This window comes from Lepidothrix coronata, unplaced genomic scaffold (genome assembly GCF_001604755.1).
Source record: "Lepidothrix coronata isolate B3197 unplaced genomic scaffold, Lepidothrix_coronata-1.0 Scaffold3, whole genome shotgun sequence".
Lineage (NCBI taxonomy): Eukaryota > Metazoa > Chordata > Aves > Passeriformes > Pipridae > Lepidothrix > Lepidothrix coronata.
Window position 1 is genome coordinate 2,682,945 of NW_016690183.1, and position 14,971 is coordinate 2,697,915.

Sequence of the window (14,971 nt, forward strand, 5' to 3'; positions counted from 1 at the left end):
CTGTTGATTATCCCCCACTCCCCTTCTCTGAGCTTCCACCCACCCTTTGCCCCCACCCCACTTCCGTTTGATTCCAAACCTTCGGATGGTGTTTTGGTGTCATTAGGAGATTAACATCCCTGGAGCACCAGGGGAGGAGGAGTAGGAGGAGGAGGAGGGTGGAGGGGAGAGCGAGACAGCAGGCAGGAAGGTTGGCACATTTACACGAGTGAGGCTCTCCTCCCGCCGTCCCAGCCACCCTCGGCTCCTGGGTGGCAGCGGAGGGGGCGTTTGCCGGCGCGGCGGGTTGCGGACGGCGGCTGGCGGGTGCGCCCGGGACCCGCGCCCCCGGAGCAGAGGGCTCCTGAGCGCAGCCTCCCCCTCTTTTATGAGCAGCGAGGCGGCGGAGCGGCAGCGGGGGACACCAGGAGGAGCATTTCTTCCCCCGGGTTTATGAATGGCACTGACATGGAGGAAATACCGTTTCAGAAAGTCAAGACCAAGAGGAAGAAGTGCTGCCACTGCTGCTGCTCCCCGCCAGCTGCTGCGGCGTCGGGAGCAGGAGCCGGGCTGGGAGACCCCCCTCCCTTGGTGCTGCTGGATGCCATCGCCTGCGAGGACGAGTTTGACTGCAAGGAGCTGGAAGCTCTCTTCCAGAGCTACAACCTGAAGCTGGAGCAGACGTCCACCCTCAAGGCGCTGGCCGTCCTCATTGTGCTCACCGCCAGCCTGGCCCTGGTGGAGCTGCTTTCCGGCCCCAGCCTGACCATCTCCAAAGGTTCGCACCCAGTGCACTGCATCATCTTCCTCTCCCTCTTCATCGTCACGAATGTCAAGTACCTGCAGGTCACTCAGCTGCAGCAGATCGTCAAGCTCACCTTGCTCTTCAGCTTCACCTTCTCCTTCCTTTGCTGCCCCTTCTCGCTCGGCGCCTACGGCATGGAGCCTCCCAGCGCCCCCGAGCAGGGCATGTGGCAGCTCATGCTGGTAACCTTCGTGTCCTACTCACTGCTGCCCGTCCGGACTCTGCTGGCCATCGTCTTCGGGCTGGTGGTGTCCGTCTCCCACCTCATCGTTACCGCCACCTCCGTCAGTGCCAAGAGGCAGCGGCTCTGGAGGACGGTGAGAGAGGCCGGGCCGGGCCGGGCTGGGCACTGCAGCGCCGCACGGCTGCGGGGTGCCTACCCGCCGGGGGGAGGGAGGGCATAGAGACGTGGAGCGGCCCGGGGCGCGGCGGAGGCTGCGCGCCCCGCGCCCCCAGCCCGGGCGGCGGCCGAGGAGTGCCCGGGGTGTCGCCGGCGGGGAAAGGGCGATCGCGCACCTGTGCCTCGGGCGGCTGTGTCTGTAGTTCCCCAAAGTTTTCGGGAGGCAGGAGGGAAATAGGTCAGCTCTGGAGAGACAGAACCTCTAGGCTTTGTCTCTCCAAGGAAAATCGGGAAGAGGGCAGTGGAGCCAGCTATACCGTGCCCACGCTTGGGGCAAGTTCAGAGCACCGCATGCACAGTCGGTGCAATTACAGCCCGTTATCAGTAACACCGCTTGGCTTGGTACAAACTTGGCACAGACAATAAGCTGCGTGTGGTAATAATACTTCCACGGAGTTGGCTCGTATCCTTGCTGTCTTTCTCAGCCATGGACCCTTCATGCTCGTACACACCCTATCTACGGGGAGGATTTGAAGACACTATCTGAAATAAGTGGGACACTCACACAGGGAACCCCCCATCGCTGCTCTCTCAGCAAGCGGGGCATTCCCCTTTCAGCTTCCCCAGGGCAGCTGCTGCCTCCTCTCCACAGTCATTACCTGCTATGGCAGTGAACTTCCTAGCCGTTCCCTTTCCCCTCTGAATCAATCCAGCAAAACCTCCCTCTGCAGCAAGTATCTTTGGAAACGTGCTGCTGCACTCTCCCCTCCTCCCCCGAGGAGCTATTTATATCCCTGCAGGGCTTTCTCCGGCTCTCGTGGCCTGATGGGCCGCACTGGCAGGGGGAGGATGGGGAGATGAGCGTATGGGAAACGCTGGGGCTGACAGTCGGAGTTTGCTACTGAATGCTCTGTTATGTGGTGCCTCTGAACCACTGGGAGAGAGAAATTGAAAAATTTTTCTCTCCTTCCTCACATGCATTGATTATGTCTGCCCTCAGGGGAAGCACACAGGTTCTGTGATCTAGATTGTTGTTAAACAACAATTTAATGCATAATTGAAGTACTTAGTACATTACTTCTGCAGAATCCTGGTATTATTCTCCATGACTGTGTAAGGCTGTGTTGTGATGCTAGGGCGCACGCAACTGGCATGGGCACAAACAGTGGCATAAGCAGGATTGTACACCATTGTGCCCAGAACCGTGAATTCCTGTCTTCTCCTTCCATGCTCACACAGACACACACACCTCAGTGTGACATACATGCACAGAATAGAGATATACAGGGACAATCTCTGAGTTGGGTTACTGAGACAAACAGGATTATTTATGGCTTCACGCTGCTGAGCTGGTGGACAAAATAAATTGTATATTTTGAAGGAGAAGAGAGAGATAAGCCGAGCTTTATGATTTACCCAGATAATCTGATGGTCTATTTTTAAATATGTGATTTAGGGTTTCCATGAGAGGGAGAGCTGATGAAATGCAGGAGTGCTGAGAAGAGCCTTCCTTAAAAGCATTCAAAATGCTAGAATATTCTTTTTGAGTAGAGCTGAAGATAGATAGCTCTTTTTACTGGAGTACCAATTAGTCCTTATGGGAGTTCTGGCTATCCTGTCTCCCCTGACACACAGGCAGATTTTCCTTGATGCTGAGCTGCAGCTCAGTGTGGCATCTGCTGTTCTAGATGAATAACATAAAGAAGCTGACAATAATGTCTGCTGACTAAATTATCTAACCAAGGTCGTGAATGTGAAACATTTTGAAGAGAGAAAATCTGCTAACTCTCTCTTCACACTAGTTTAATTCAGTTATTCAACAGGTGAGAAGCTGGCTTAAAAATATGTATAAATAGTTGACTAACATCTGCTGTAACATGTATGCTTCTTCTTCATCACCCTCTCCCTCCACCAGGGTAATTTCAGTGTTTTTTATGCAGTCCCCAGAGCAGTATCCTTTGCTGATAACAGAAGATAGAAACCAGCTCTGAGTCAAGCAAAATAACTGGTCTGTGAACTTATGGTGCACAGAAATTCACACTGATTTGTGGCATATTTGTAAGGAAAAAGTCTTGTGATTTGAAGACTATCTCTGTGTATGGAAGGGACTCTTCCCTTACACAGAAGTTTTTTTCTTTTCCAGAGAACAATTTCACAATGGTTGGAAATTTAAAGATACATAAAGATACATAAATCTGAATTTTACTTGCTTGACCTGGGAATAGCTGAGCCTTTTTTGTAAAGGCTAGAATCCCTTGCAATCAGGATCTGCTTCCCAAACAATGGATATTATCATGACAGCTCCAGTGCTTGTAGACACAGCATGCAGATGGCCTGTCAGGGAAGTAGGACTGCTCTATGCAGAGCTGCAATAGTGTGAAAGGGCTCTGTTCTTTCTCCGTACCCCTTGCTCCAAGTAAGTGGATGAATCAAAATTTTCAGATAGAAATCTGCAGTATCCAGAAATGCAGAAGCACCTGCACCAATCACTGAGACCAGTGTTCTGTTAAAAAAACCTATGATTTTTCTGTGGTTCGAGCAACTTGGGAACCAGCTTGAGAACCAATTTTACTTTTGTTTAGCCTGAGCTTTAGGAAAACGTGGATCTATTAACTTCCACTGAAACTAAACTGGAAGGTAAAGTTGTCAGCAAGACAAAGCACTTCATATTTTTCAAGTTCAACCCGTTAAGAAACAGGCATAACCAAGTCAAGGAATTTGTTCTGAAATGAGCTTTTGGATGCACATCTATTTCACTCTATCTGAGGAATCCCCATTTGCAAATCTTTGAATGCCAAATGACTAACTTCAACAGTGTTGAATCAGACCCTGAATGGGTCCCATGGCATGCTTAAAACTTGCATCCATATAAATGTATGAACTCTTTACATAGTAAAACCAATGCTCTATGTGGCAGATGTTTGTCACAAGGTCTATAGAATAAAGAACATTTAATTTGCAAGTGATAGTTTTCCGACAGCACAGTTATCTATGGGTGGTCTGTGGAGATCATGTCATGCCATGCCATGCCATGTCACGTCGGAGTTGAGACATAGGTATGTCTAAAGGCAAGAGGAGACGAGAAAAACTAGTAAAGGGAGGTAATGAGAGTCAGGGGAGTAATGTTACAGAACTTGAGCTTCATCTTCCCACTCAATAGCTGTTTTTTCACCAAATGAAAGATTCTAATCTGCTAATATGTCCTGCTCATTTCTTAAGAGAAATATAATAATAGATAGTGTGTGTGTGTGTATGTATATATATATATATATTATTATATGCATATAAAATAAGTGTAATATCAAAAATATACAAAGTACTTGTGATCAACCTTGATCCCATTTGGAACAAGTTCATGTCAAAAGGCGTGTTGACTTCACAGCTGTTCTTGCATGTCTTATATGACACTGTGATGAGTATGTAAATGGAGTATATAACCAATATGGCATTGGTCATATTAGTTGGACTCTTTCCCTTCATTTGGAATCATGGAACAAAATACTCCTGCCATAAAACATGACAAGGAATCCACAGATGGCTGAATGTACAAACGAAGTTTTAACAGCTTGGACTCTTGTCTTTTTTTTTCTTTCTTTTTCTTTCCCTCTACAGCTTTCAGATATATCTTAGGTGCTTCAGAGCTGCTACAGAAATACAGAACCCTGCCCCAAGGAGCTTAGTCTAATTTTTGTTGCGATGCAGTGAGTGGGTGTTATAGACTTTAAGGCCAGATGGGGTAAGGAAGACAAAGGCTGCTCACAGAAATTACTCGGTGGTGGCATTGACACAGTTTGATGCCTTACTGTTAAATAACTTTTTCTGGCCCTCTAAATATTTTTGTCCCTTTTTTAAAAAACATAGGCTTATTTCCAGAAAACTGAAAACCAGATAGGGTGCCCTTACACATCACAGAAGTCTTTGTGAAAGAACAAATCTTTAGTGAAAATCGAATTACAACATGAATAAAAAAGAGCAGAAGAAAGCAAGGTGCTATCATAAACTAGGGAAATTTTTTTTTTCAGAAATGTGGTGAAATAAATATAGGTTTTGGCTGGTATTTTTTGATCTGTGTTTATATCTGATTTTATGCATGTATTTATTTATTTGTATGATAGCACTTTTATTAATTCAAAAAGTACCAAAAATTGTAGTGGGGAATAGATAGTCTCTGTAAAGGCTAATGTGGGGGAAATTGGTATCTTTTATTTAAAATAATTTATTTAATACTTAAAATTGCATTTTATCTTAACTCTTTACAGGTTAGTATGATAGTAGTCTAGAATATTGCAAGGAATTGTCATGCCAAAGTCAGTCTTATTCCTGCTAGTGTTTAGTATGTAATTAATGAACACATCAGTGACAGAACTGTTAATTTCCACACCTTTGTCTCTCATACAGAAGGCAGAGCCTAGTAGCCTAATAAAAGGGGTTGTAAATCAAAGACAGCTCAGCTCCACTGGCATTATGATTCACTGCAAAGCTCAGGTTTCCTCCTTCATTCATATAAAATACTGCTGAGGGACTGTACTAGTTCATTCTCTGTGGTGCTGTTCAAATATTGGTATCAAGAATATCTCTGGTATTGCAAACATATCTATGCACTAATAATCTGTTTGAATTCACTTTTTCTGGAGATGGAGACCACTGTTACTGAGTTTCTCAATATCTGTGTGTAACTCTAACTTCCATTTGACATTTAGTCCTTATTGAAAGATTGGTAAAAGTTTTTTTATTTTTTTTCCTTCCTAGTTAAAGTGGGACTTTAATCTCAATTTGTGGCATAGGTTTTGCCAAGTATTGACCACAGTCTTTTTATCTAGGCACTGAAGTATAGGATTTTCTATGGAATGTAGAGTTCAGGGTCTTTTTCCACATAGAAATGAGTATGCTCTTGGCTTCTGAATCTGCAGACTGCTGACACTGCTACTCTTCGTGGGTTTCCAAAAAATAACAGCATGCTTATGGTTCTGCATGGTTGAGAAACAAGAAGCTTTTGGGAAACTGTCAAGAATCATACAGACTTGGAGAAATAGTAAATAATAATTTATCTGAGAAGTTTAATTGTTATTAATAGGCAAGATCCCATTATTACTGAAGAAAAAGATGCAAAAGATGTTTTAATAGTAATAAAAAAACCCCCAGGTAACACAGTTATACACTCAGTTTCTACCCTCTTTCCTTGATGTTATGCTCACCCTTCTCCTGCTTCTCCAAGTCCTAAAGGTGGTGGCTTCATTCTGCTGGTGGTATTGCCTGTGTTGACAGCATTTGGCGTCTTTCACAGGAGGGAAGGGGATGTCTATGTTAATGGTTTCCTCTTTTTTGCTCTGGAGTCCATTTGGGGACATTTTGGTGTTTGCTAACATGTATTTCTCTTTCTTTATTGGTCTACAGCTCCATGTTTCATCCAAATTGATGATATGTACTTCCTTTTATGTATACTAGATACTTCTTCTTTGTTCTTTTGTTACAACTAGTCCCAGATTTGTCTATCTTCACGTTCACATTTCTTTAGCTGACCATTGGGGAGTCATTTTTATAGCTATGGATGTTGTCTTCAGTACCAAGTCTATGCCCCACCTTTTGTAATCCCATGCCTGTATTCGATACCATCTCCTGCGTCTCCACTCAGGTCTGTATTGTGTTTCCATAGGCCTACATTTCTACATAGTACATCATTATGTTTTAGTCATAAAACTGCTGTGCTAGCATACAAAGACAGGCAAAAGTAACATAAACGAGCTACACACATCTGATCAATTAGGAAAAGTGTTTAAACCAGGTAAAACAACATGCATGGATGTCAAAAGAAATGTAGCCTGAGAAGCTAAACTTTTAGCCCAGAGCAAGCCTGACATGGCTCAGTCTGGAGATCTCACAAAATCAATGGGTAGCGTGTGGCTTTTTATGTAGCACTGGCAACACAGTGATAGCAATGGCAATATAGAGTATTACGGGGCTGTATGATTGCAGTCCTTTTTAACATGTGTGGGGTTTAGACTGCCTCCAGATGTCTTATTATTGCTTTTACTTTAATGCCAACAAAGTGAGCTAAATGCTGTCTTCATTTCAAAATGGTAAAATGCTGTTGTCTAGACCCTGATTAATAGCAAAACTTTGCATGTTATATTAGTAATTAGGGACTGTACTTAATTTACTTACTTACTGTGTGGAAAAGTAGTTTTCATATGTGTTTGTGCAGCTCTGAGCTCTGGGGCTACCAATTTGGGTTTAAAGATCTTTGGTGCTTTTATGGGATAAGTTATGAAGGGTTTCTGTTTCTTCTTTCTTTAATTTCTTTCTTTCTGAACGTGTAATTTTGGATATATTCAGTGCTAAACTCCTATGAGACAATGTTGATAATAGGGAATAGTTGTTCTTGATATGATATGCCATTTTTTCTTCTGGATTCAAACTTAAAATTTTTCCCCCATCTTGTTTTCCTCAGTCTTTAGTATAGTGTAGTGCTTTTCTGGTCAGAAACAGTATAATACAACAACTAGATAGTGCAGATTTCAATTTCTTTTCATCTACTTTAAGCACAGCCCTGAATGTCTACATGTCTACATTAGATGGCCCCTACTAACTAAAGCAGAAATGTTCTTTATAGCATCTTGTTATCTTGTTCTGTCAGTTTAGAAGCAATGCATTCTTACAGTCAAAATTCTGCTATTACCATTGCAGAAGACATTAGCTAGCATAAAATAATGTTTTCTGTCTATCATTGTTAGTTATTGTCTTTTACTTTCTTAGATTCAAAAGGCCATACACTCCTGTCTTCACTTCCCTTTTTTGTGCTACTATAAAGTAGTACAAAACATAAGTAAATGCAGGTGGCATGTATGGAAGGAGAGAGATGAATCAGAAAAGTGTTGTTCCTTGTTTCTTGTAAAGTCTTGGTTGTGCCAATAGAGAATAATTGTTAGAAAGCCTTTTATGAGTGTGGGAAAGGAATGGCATGGCTTCATGCAGGTTTCACGTTCTGATTAATTCATAATACATTATAAGAAAATTTGGTCTAAGACTTGAAATGTTTGTGCTCTATGACAGGAAGAGGTCAAGCAATATTAACTCCTACAAGATCCTTGCTGTTGGGAAGGGGAGGAAAGGGTGCAAGTGGAAGAGACTGGTTCAAGTTCTGGGGCTGAGTTTTGTCCAGCTTGCTATGATGGATGAGTCTGAGACACCATCAATGAGTAGAATATAACACAGGTTTTGTTTCAAAATTTTTGGAATAAGTGATTTCCTTTCTTTCTTTCTCCCTCCGGGAAATTTTTCATGGAAGGAGTTTGCCTTGCTTCAAACTTTTAAAAGTTTGATACGTACATAGAGGAAATTGAGGAAACAACATAGTTACTACTTTGTTTTTATTCTGCATGAACTTAAAACATGAGCTGATTCCTGAAAGAAATAAAATCACCAAGCACATTATATATACAGAAAAGCTGTTTTCTCCCTATAGTAAAAAATCCCAGAAATGTGGATCTACTGTGGCTGTAAGGTAAGCCATGAAGTGTGACAAAACTGTGAGAAATATAGTTATTTCTTTAGTTGTGGTTCAGGAACTACAGAAGTCTTTTGTCACCCAGAGATGCTTGTTGCAAGAAATGTGGCTAGTATGAAAAATGTTATAGAACAGTATTTCACTTTAACACCACCTTTCAGACATTCACTCTGGAGCAAGGTGTTCATTATTGGATTCAGTAACAAGTGATTGTGCACCCCCCTATACAACTTTATAGTAACACCTTTCTTACCATTGTTAACACATAAAATTAAGTAATGCTTAACCTGACAGTTGTGAATTTTTTCACAGGTTGCTCATTCATACACTACAATAACAGAGAAATGTTTGTCAATTTCCATAAATCTGCTTATGATTATCTCTTAAAGACGAAAGTAATTATCCACCCACACAAAAGTAGAAAATGAAATAACACTAATAAACAGAGTTTTAAAAGAGATTTACATAAAATATAACCTTAATTTGAAGTATCAACAGGCTGAAAAAGAATATTGTGCTTGAGCAGAACTTGTGAAATTTTGTTGTCTTCTAAGGAATTTCTTTCTTTCTTTCTTTCTTTCTGTACAGAGTTTGACATAGTCCTTATAAAATTCAATATAGCAAAATGAAGTTCCAGGTAAACTGGTCACTGTTCATCCAAAGGCCTGAGTCTCATCTCACTTTAAAACAACAAAAACCACCTCACAGGGCTTTGGGGAGATTTACCTGATGTGCCAAAAATACTTCTTATCTGTAATAATTTCATCCCAGGATGTTTTAACTAAACAGGCACACCATTTAATGTGAACTATATAGGAAGTCAGTGTCTGCTTGTTTATGAAATGACGTGAAAGTAGTAATGGCAGTGGAAAGTTATGAGCAAAAAAGCCTGTAACAGACAGAAGCTGTACCATGATCAAATTCCCACTGTTGCAGGTTGTCTCTGGAGCCTGCTCTGCAGACTCCTGATCACTGCTGTCACAGCTGTCAAAGATTTGGATGCTACCTGGCATTGTGGAATCATAGAGCTGTGGTACTGTTTTGGAAATTCAGGATGACCCCTCATAGATGTCCTATGTGATTCCTGGTGCTGGACTCTGCAACTTCTTGTGATGATGTATCTGCTGATCCATGCTGGTTTAATGGAAATCAGCTGTCACTGTAGGGGCTGTGGGAGTTGAAGAAGCCTAGTTTTTAAGTTCATGGTTGATTAGCTATGATAAATGCTCTGTCATTCTTCTATGCTTTTAAATATAAGGAATAGTGATGCTTTTCAAAACAGATAAACAAACTAAGCATTATCTCTGTGTTCAGTATGTGAGTTTCCTCTTCCCACAGCTAGTTATGTAAATGACAGTGGGGAATGATAGCTGCTTGAGTTCCCCCAGATGGAAAGATTATGGTAGCTTATTTGGCCTCCTCCATGCAGCTCTCTCTATTTTAGGCAGCAGTAGACTGAGGAGATTGCAGCCGAGTTAATTTGCCTCATCTGAAAGTCAAAATAAACTGCTTTATCAATAGTCTATTTCTTCTTGCTTACACTGTTAAAAAGCTTAGTCTGATTTTTGCCTTTGAAGAGACCACAGCCTAAAGAGGGGAATCCTATTCTAAACTGCACTTCACAGTACCAATTAAGGTTAACACAATGGTTGAAATGGCTTTGGTAGGAGAGCAATATGATTTTCTAACTGGGAGTGCATACTCTTCTGGAATACCCATCACTAAAAAAGATGTTTAAGAAGAAAGAGCGCGCTTCATTTGCTGGGCTGTTAATCAGTTCCATTGCTAATGCTAAATCTGAAATCTAGAAGAGAGTGAGTGATAAAATTGTTTGGCGTGGCTTTTTTTTTATCTCAACAGCATTATTTCTAAGCCTTATTTGATGTCTGATAGAAACATTAAGGGAATAATGAATGAGTTCTTGAATTCCCACTCACTAGTGCAAATCTTATGTGTAGTTACTATATTCATTTATTAGGCAATGTATAGTGTAAACTGTAGGATTTTCTTAGCTTCCCAAGGCAAGCGGCATGAAAAATGAACCTTTCTTACTCTTGGACACCTTTCTACTCTTACTTACTTAGGAGAATATTCTGAAAAAATTAACAGTTGGTACCTTACTGTTAGGATGAACAGAAGTATTGAAATGGGCAATGCCCACTTGGGAGGCTATGAAATATTCTTTAACTGATATTTTTGTAGCACTGCTATGTTATCATCAGAGGATGTAATAATTTAAATATTTTTTTCTTGCTTGCTTCTTTTCTTTTTCTGTTACTGCTTTTGTGCAACCAGTCCTTGTCAGTTTTTTGCTGACTACCAGAGTTCTTGGTGCAGTACCCTCTGCTGAATTTCCCCCAAAAGGAGACATCAAACAGATACAAAACAGGGAGTATTCTTCTGGGGAGCAGGTATCTGCAGAAAGGAGTTGGATCTTTCCTAATTTCCCTAAAGGTGCACAACATTCAGTTCCAGGACTTTGTCTGTCTTGTCAGTTAGTGAGTCTGAAGTCATGCACCTTCGTTCCAAATCTCTGTGCTATCATTTGCAAAAGTCTCATTTTTTCAACATGATTATATCCTGAAAAACTGGGCTTAGCTACTGATCATAAAGCTTTTTCTTCTCTTGGGAAAAAGATATAATATCCAAGCCTAGCAAACTCAATTTTGTTTTCTTAGTTTGGGGGCAAACATGACTTGTTTTGTTAAGACCGCTTATGAGGTAACATGTGGAATTGGAATGAAATTGGAATGAAAGTTCGGAGGGCTTCTTCACCAATGGTATTAATATGTATAACAACAGAAAGTGAGGCAATCATCCTTCCAGGGCATTACGGAGACTTGCTACTGTGTTTGACTTTTAATATGTTGGGTAAATACTGTTGTTCTTAGAGTAGAAAAAGTCACATTGACCCTAAATCAGTTTCAAGGGAGAACCAAAGGCTTTGACTTGTCAGCAAATGACAGCAGTGCAATATGTAAGTAGATACTGGCTTCAGTATGAGCTAATTTTGTGTAACACAGCAATGAATGCAAAGTATGTCAAGGGAATTTTTTTTTTTTTTATTTTAGGAATGCTGAAGTCATCTGAAAATTACTGGTACAGTAGTTCAAAAGCTGGCACCCAGCAGGCCTGTCTGGGAGTAGGTGAAGAGGGGAAAACCATTAGGGATCAGATTACTGATTCTCAGGAGAAATATTTGTGTCTCCAGCATCTGGAAATCTCACAGTTGTTTTCAGAGCTAGTTAAACTGTATCCTGTTGAAAAGTTTCTTGGGATCAGTGTAGATGCCAAAGGTCTACTGGTGGCCTGGACATACTAGAATGCCTCTGTATCATATACGTAGTTGTAATATAATCAACAACTGTAGATGTTGATTGGTATGATTAGTCTGAGCAGTTTCTGGGTTAAGTTTTGGGATTTTTCGTGTGGCAAAGGAGTACCACAGGAAAAATAGGATCTAGTTAGCTTTCTCAGTTTTTGTCCAGCAGATAGAATGTTTCATTTCATACACCTCTCATGCCCTCTCTAAACAGGTAAATTTCTGGTCCAGTGCATCTGTTATATAAACAGATACTAGACTTCCATTTAACAATGGAACAGAGGCTTGATTCCGCTATCCATTTTAAGGATTAATTTAGTCCTTGGACAAGGTGGAATGTCAGTTTCCGTCAAACATAATCCCAAAGACAAGAACCAAACTACATTTTGCTCCAGCCTGTTGAAGATGCTTTTGGGGTCTGCAGGACACTGTTCCAGCATGGGGTGCTCCATGTGCAAATCCTAACTCATGTTTGTGCCAGCTGTATAATGTGTGCAAACAGAACAGGAATTCCAGCTAATACATTTTCTCCTCTGACTCAGGGAACCTGGAGCACAATTCTTTTTGTTCAGAACAGAAGAGTCTTCATGACTGACCTTGGTGCACTCACTTTCTGCACTGTGGCGTCGCTCCTATTCTAGGTCAGTTTTGCCTGTGCCTTTCGTGAGGGTGGGTAGCACTCTGTGTTGTCTCACCTAAGGCACGCTTTTGGGAATCTGTCAAGCTTAGTCCTGTGATTTTACAAATCCCATGTCACACAGCCAGGTTCATTTTGTCAATACAGCCTTCTAGGATGTAATCTGATCTCTGCGTGGATCATAAAGTGGCATTAAAGTGCTAACACACCAATTAGATAAAAAGAGAGATCACAAAGCCTGGTGGTAACTGGTGATATCATCACATCTGCTATTTATGTTCTGAATAACTTGGAAACGCATGTGTGATGATGTGTGATGCTCAAGTAATGCCCTCTGAACAGGAATCAGAACTCTCTCATGTTGAAAGATAGTGCTTAGACTTTGCTCAGACTTCAGGAACATCTGGTATCTAGAGTTTAGTAGGAAGGAAGTCTCATAGGTGAGTGATTAGTGTTAGACAAATAATCAAAAGGCCAGCAGTTTTTTTTTCTGGATTTCCAAAAACAGTCATTAGTGGCCTAGTGTTATTCTGAAGCCATATTCTAAGTCATCATTATCAGTGAAAAAAGTAGTCTCATGCATATGGATTCACCACTTTTCACCACCAAAACACAGTTGAAGCCCTGCACTGAGTAGACCGGGAAGCTAATGTGAATTAGAGCCAGCCAGGTAGGATGGGCTTCCAGATGGATGAGTTCTCAAGTCATGTTCACACCTGCTTGGGCTTCTGCACCGGCATGAAGAGACTCGGAAGATGAATAAGCAACCAGTGGGAAAAAAAATGGGTCCTGAAATGCCTTTTTTTTTACTCTTCTGTCAGTTTATGTCCTTATGTTGTAACAACAGCCATGTTTTCTTCACTGCCAGATGAACTTCAGTGGGAATAGTGTTAGCCTGATGACAGCTTTTGCAAATGCAGCCCAACTTTTCACTTTTTAGCTAATTATATGTACCTTAATTTAGACATGGATGTTTGAAAAATACTTAAGCCTGGTGTTATAACTAAAATTTTGTTGACTTAGTAGAACTGTTAAAACAATGTTTCTCATTGATGGATCCTGAAACAGCTTTCAGCATAGGTCCCAAAATTTTATAGACAATTTGAAAATATAAATTACTGTAAAGGACCAACAATCATACTTTCTTATTTTTTCAAAAACCCTTTAAAAATAATATATAGAGGGACTAGTTTGCTAAAGATGCCAAAAAAAGGAAGTTACATTTAAAAATGGCTAGAAGCAAATAAAATTTGTTTAAAGATTTTGGATTCCTACAAAGGGCCATCCTTAAGTTTCTCAAAACTTTAAAAATTGCATCAGTGTCCATAAAGAAGTAGACCATTTATAACCAGTATGTTAGACTCGGTGAATGAATCATGAAATACATTAGTTCTGGAGCAGGCAAGGATGTATCTGGTATGGAGTACAGAAGATACTATATGGGAAATCAATAGGCTTTGCATTTTAGCTTGGAAATGTTATGTGAATATGTTATTTCTTTCAGAATGTACAGAAACCATGTTGTCTCCATACAAAATAGGCAGATTCTATCTTACACTATTAATTTGGCTATATTTGTTTCTGAATACCTGAGCTACAAAGCAGACCCTCAAAAAAGGCCTTAATTTTGACAGCAAAGATGATACCCTGTAATATTCTGTGCTTTTCAGTACTCTTGCATCCAGTCACAATCAAGAGCAGATTGCACAGTACTGTTGTTGCATTGAAATAAAGATGTCTTGAGGCAAATTTATGGAAAGCACTGAAGAGTGTTTGCTGAAAATTAGTGATGCAGTGCTATAAAATACACTATTTCTAAATCTTGAAACTAGTCTTACTTTGCAGTAGTGTTTCAGGAAAGCACTGCTTGCTTAAGACACTTCTTTTCTAATGACTGTTTTCTCATTGCAGCTGAGAAAACACTAATGCAAAGCAAACAAGGGATTACTCACAAACTTTACATACCAAATTCTAGGCTGAAATTCAGTATGACTTATTATTATTTACTATTGATGTTATGGTAGTTTCTACAGGTGTTAACTCTGATGAGCTTGCTGTAGAAGAGCACAAGTAACAGGCAATCCGTTGTCTTCTGCAAGACGTGGCAAAGAACAGAAAAAGGTCTAGAGATAAAGAAGTGAGATGATTTTCTGAAACTCAGAGGTCAAACAGAATAGATTGGAAGAGTCTGACTTCAGCTGCTGTTGATGGGGACAAGAATTTAATAAGTAAAGACTTCATCTTAAACATCATAAAGCCCCAAGGAATAGTTTATAATATTTCCATTTACTCTGGGCTAAGCCATACTGTCATGTTTTCTTTTCAGTTGCTCTGAGATGAACCTTTTCCTCTGGTCTGTGTGACTTGGGGCAGGATGTTCATAA

General features: G+C 40.8%; 1 protein-coding gene across 3 annotated transcripts in view; it reads left to right on the forward strand.

Annotated features, from left to right (window-relative positions):
• The first annotated feature begins 385 nt into the window (after positions 1-385).
• The window catches only part of ADCY1 (adenylate cyclase 1), a 166,231-nt gene continuing 151,645 nt past the window's right edge, over positions 386-14,971 (forward strand). For all 3 annotated transcript variants that reach the window (XR_001876164.1, XM_017823085.1, XM_017823098.1), the window contains exon 1: positions 386-1,101. Coding sequence is in view for 2 of the 3 variants with exons in the window: in XM_017823085.1 (XP_017678574.1) it covers positions 433-1,101 (669 nt within the window). In the remaining variant the exon portion in view is untranslated. The remainder of the gene's footprint in view (positions 1,102-14,971) is intronic.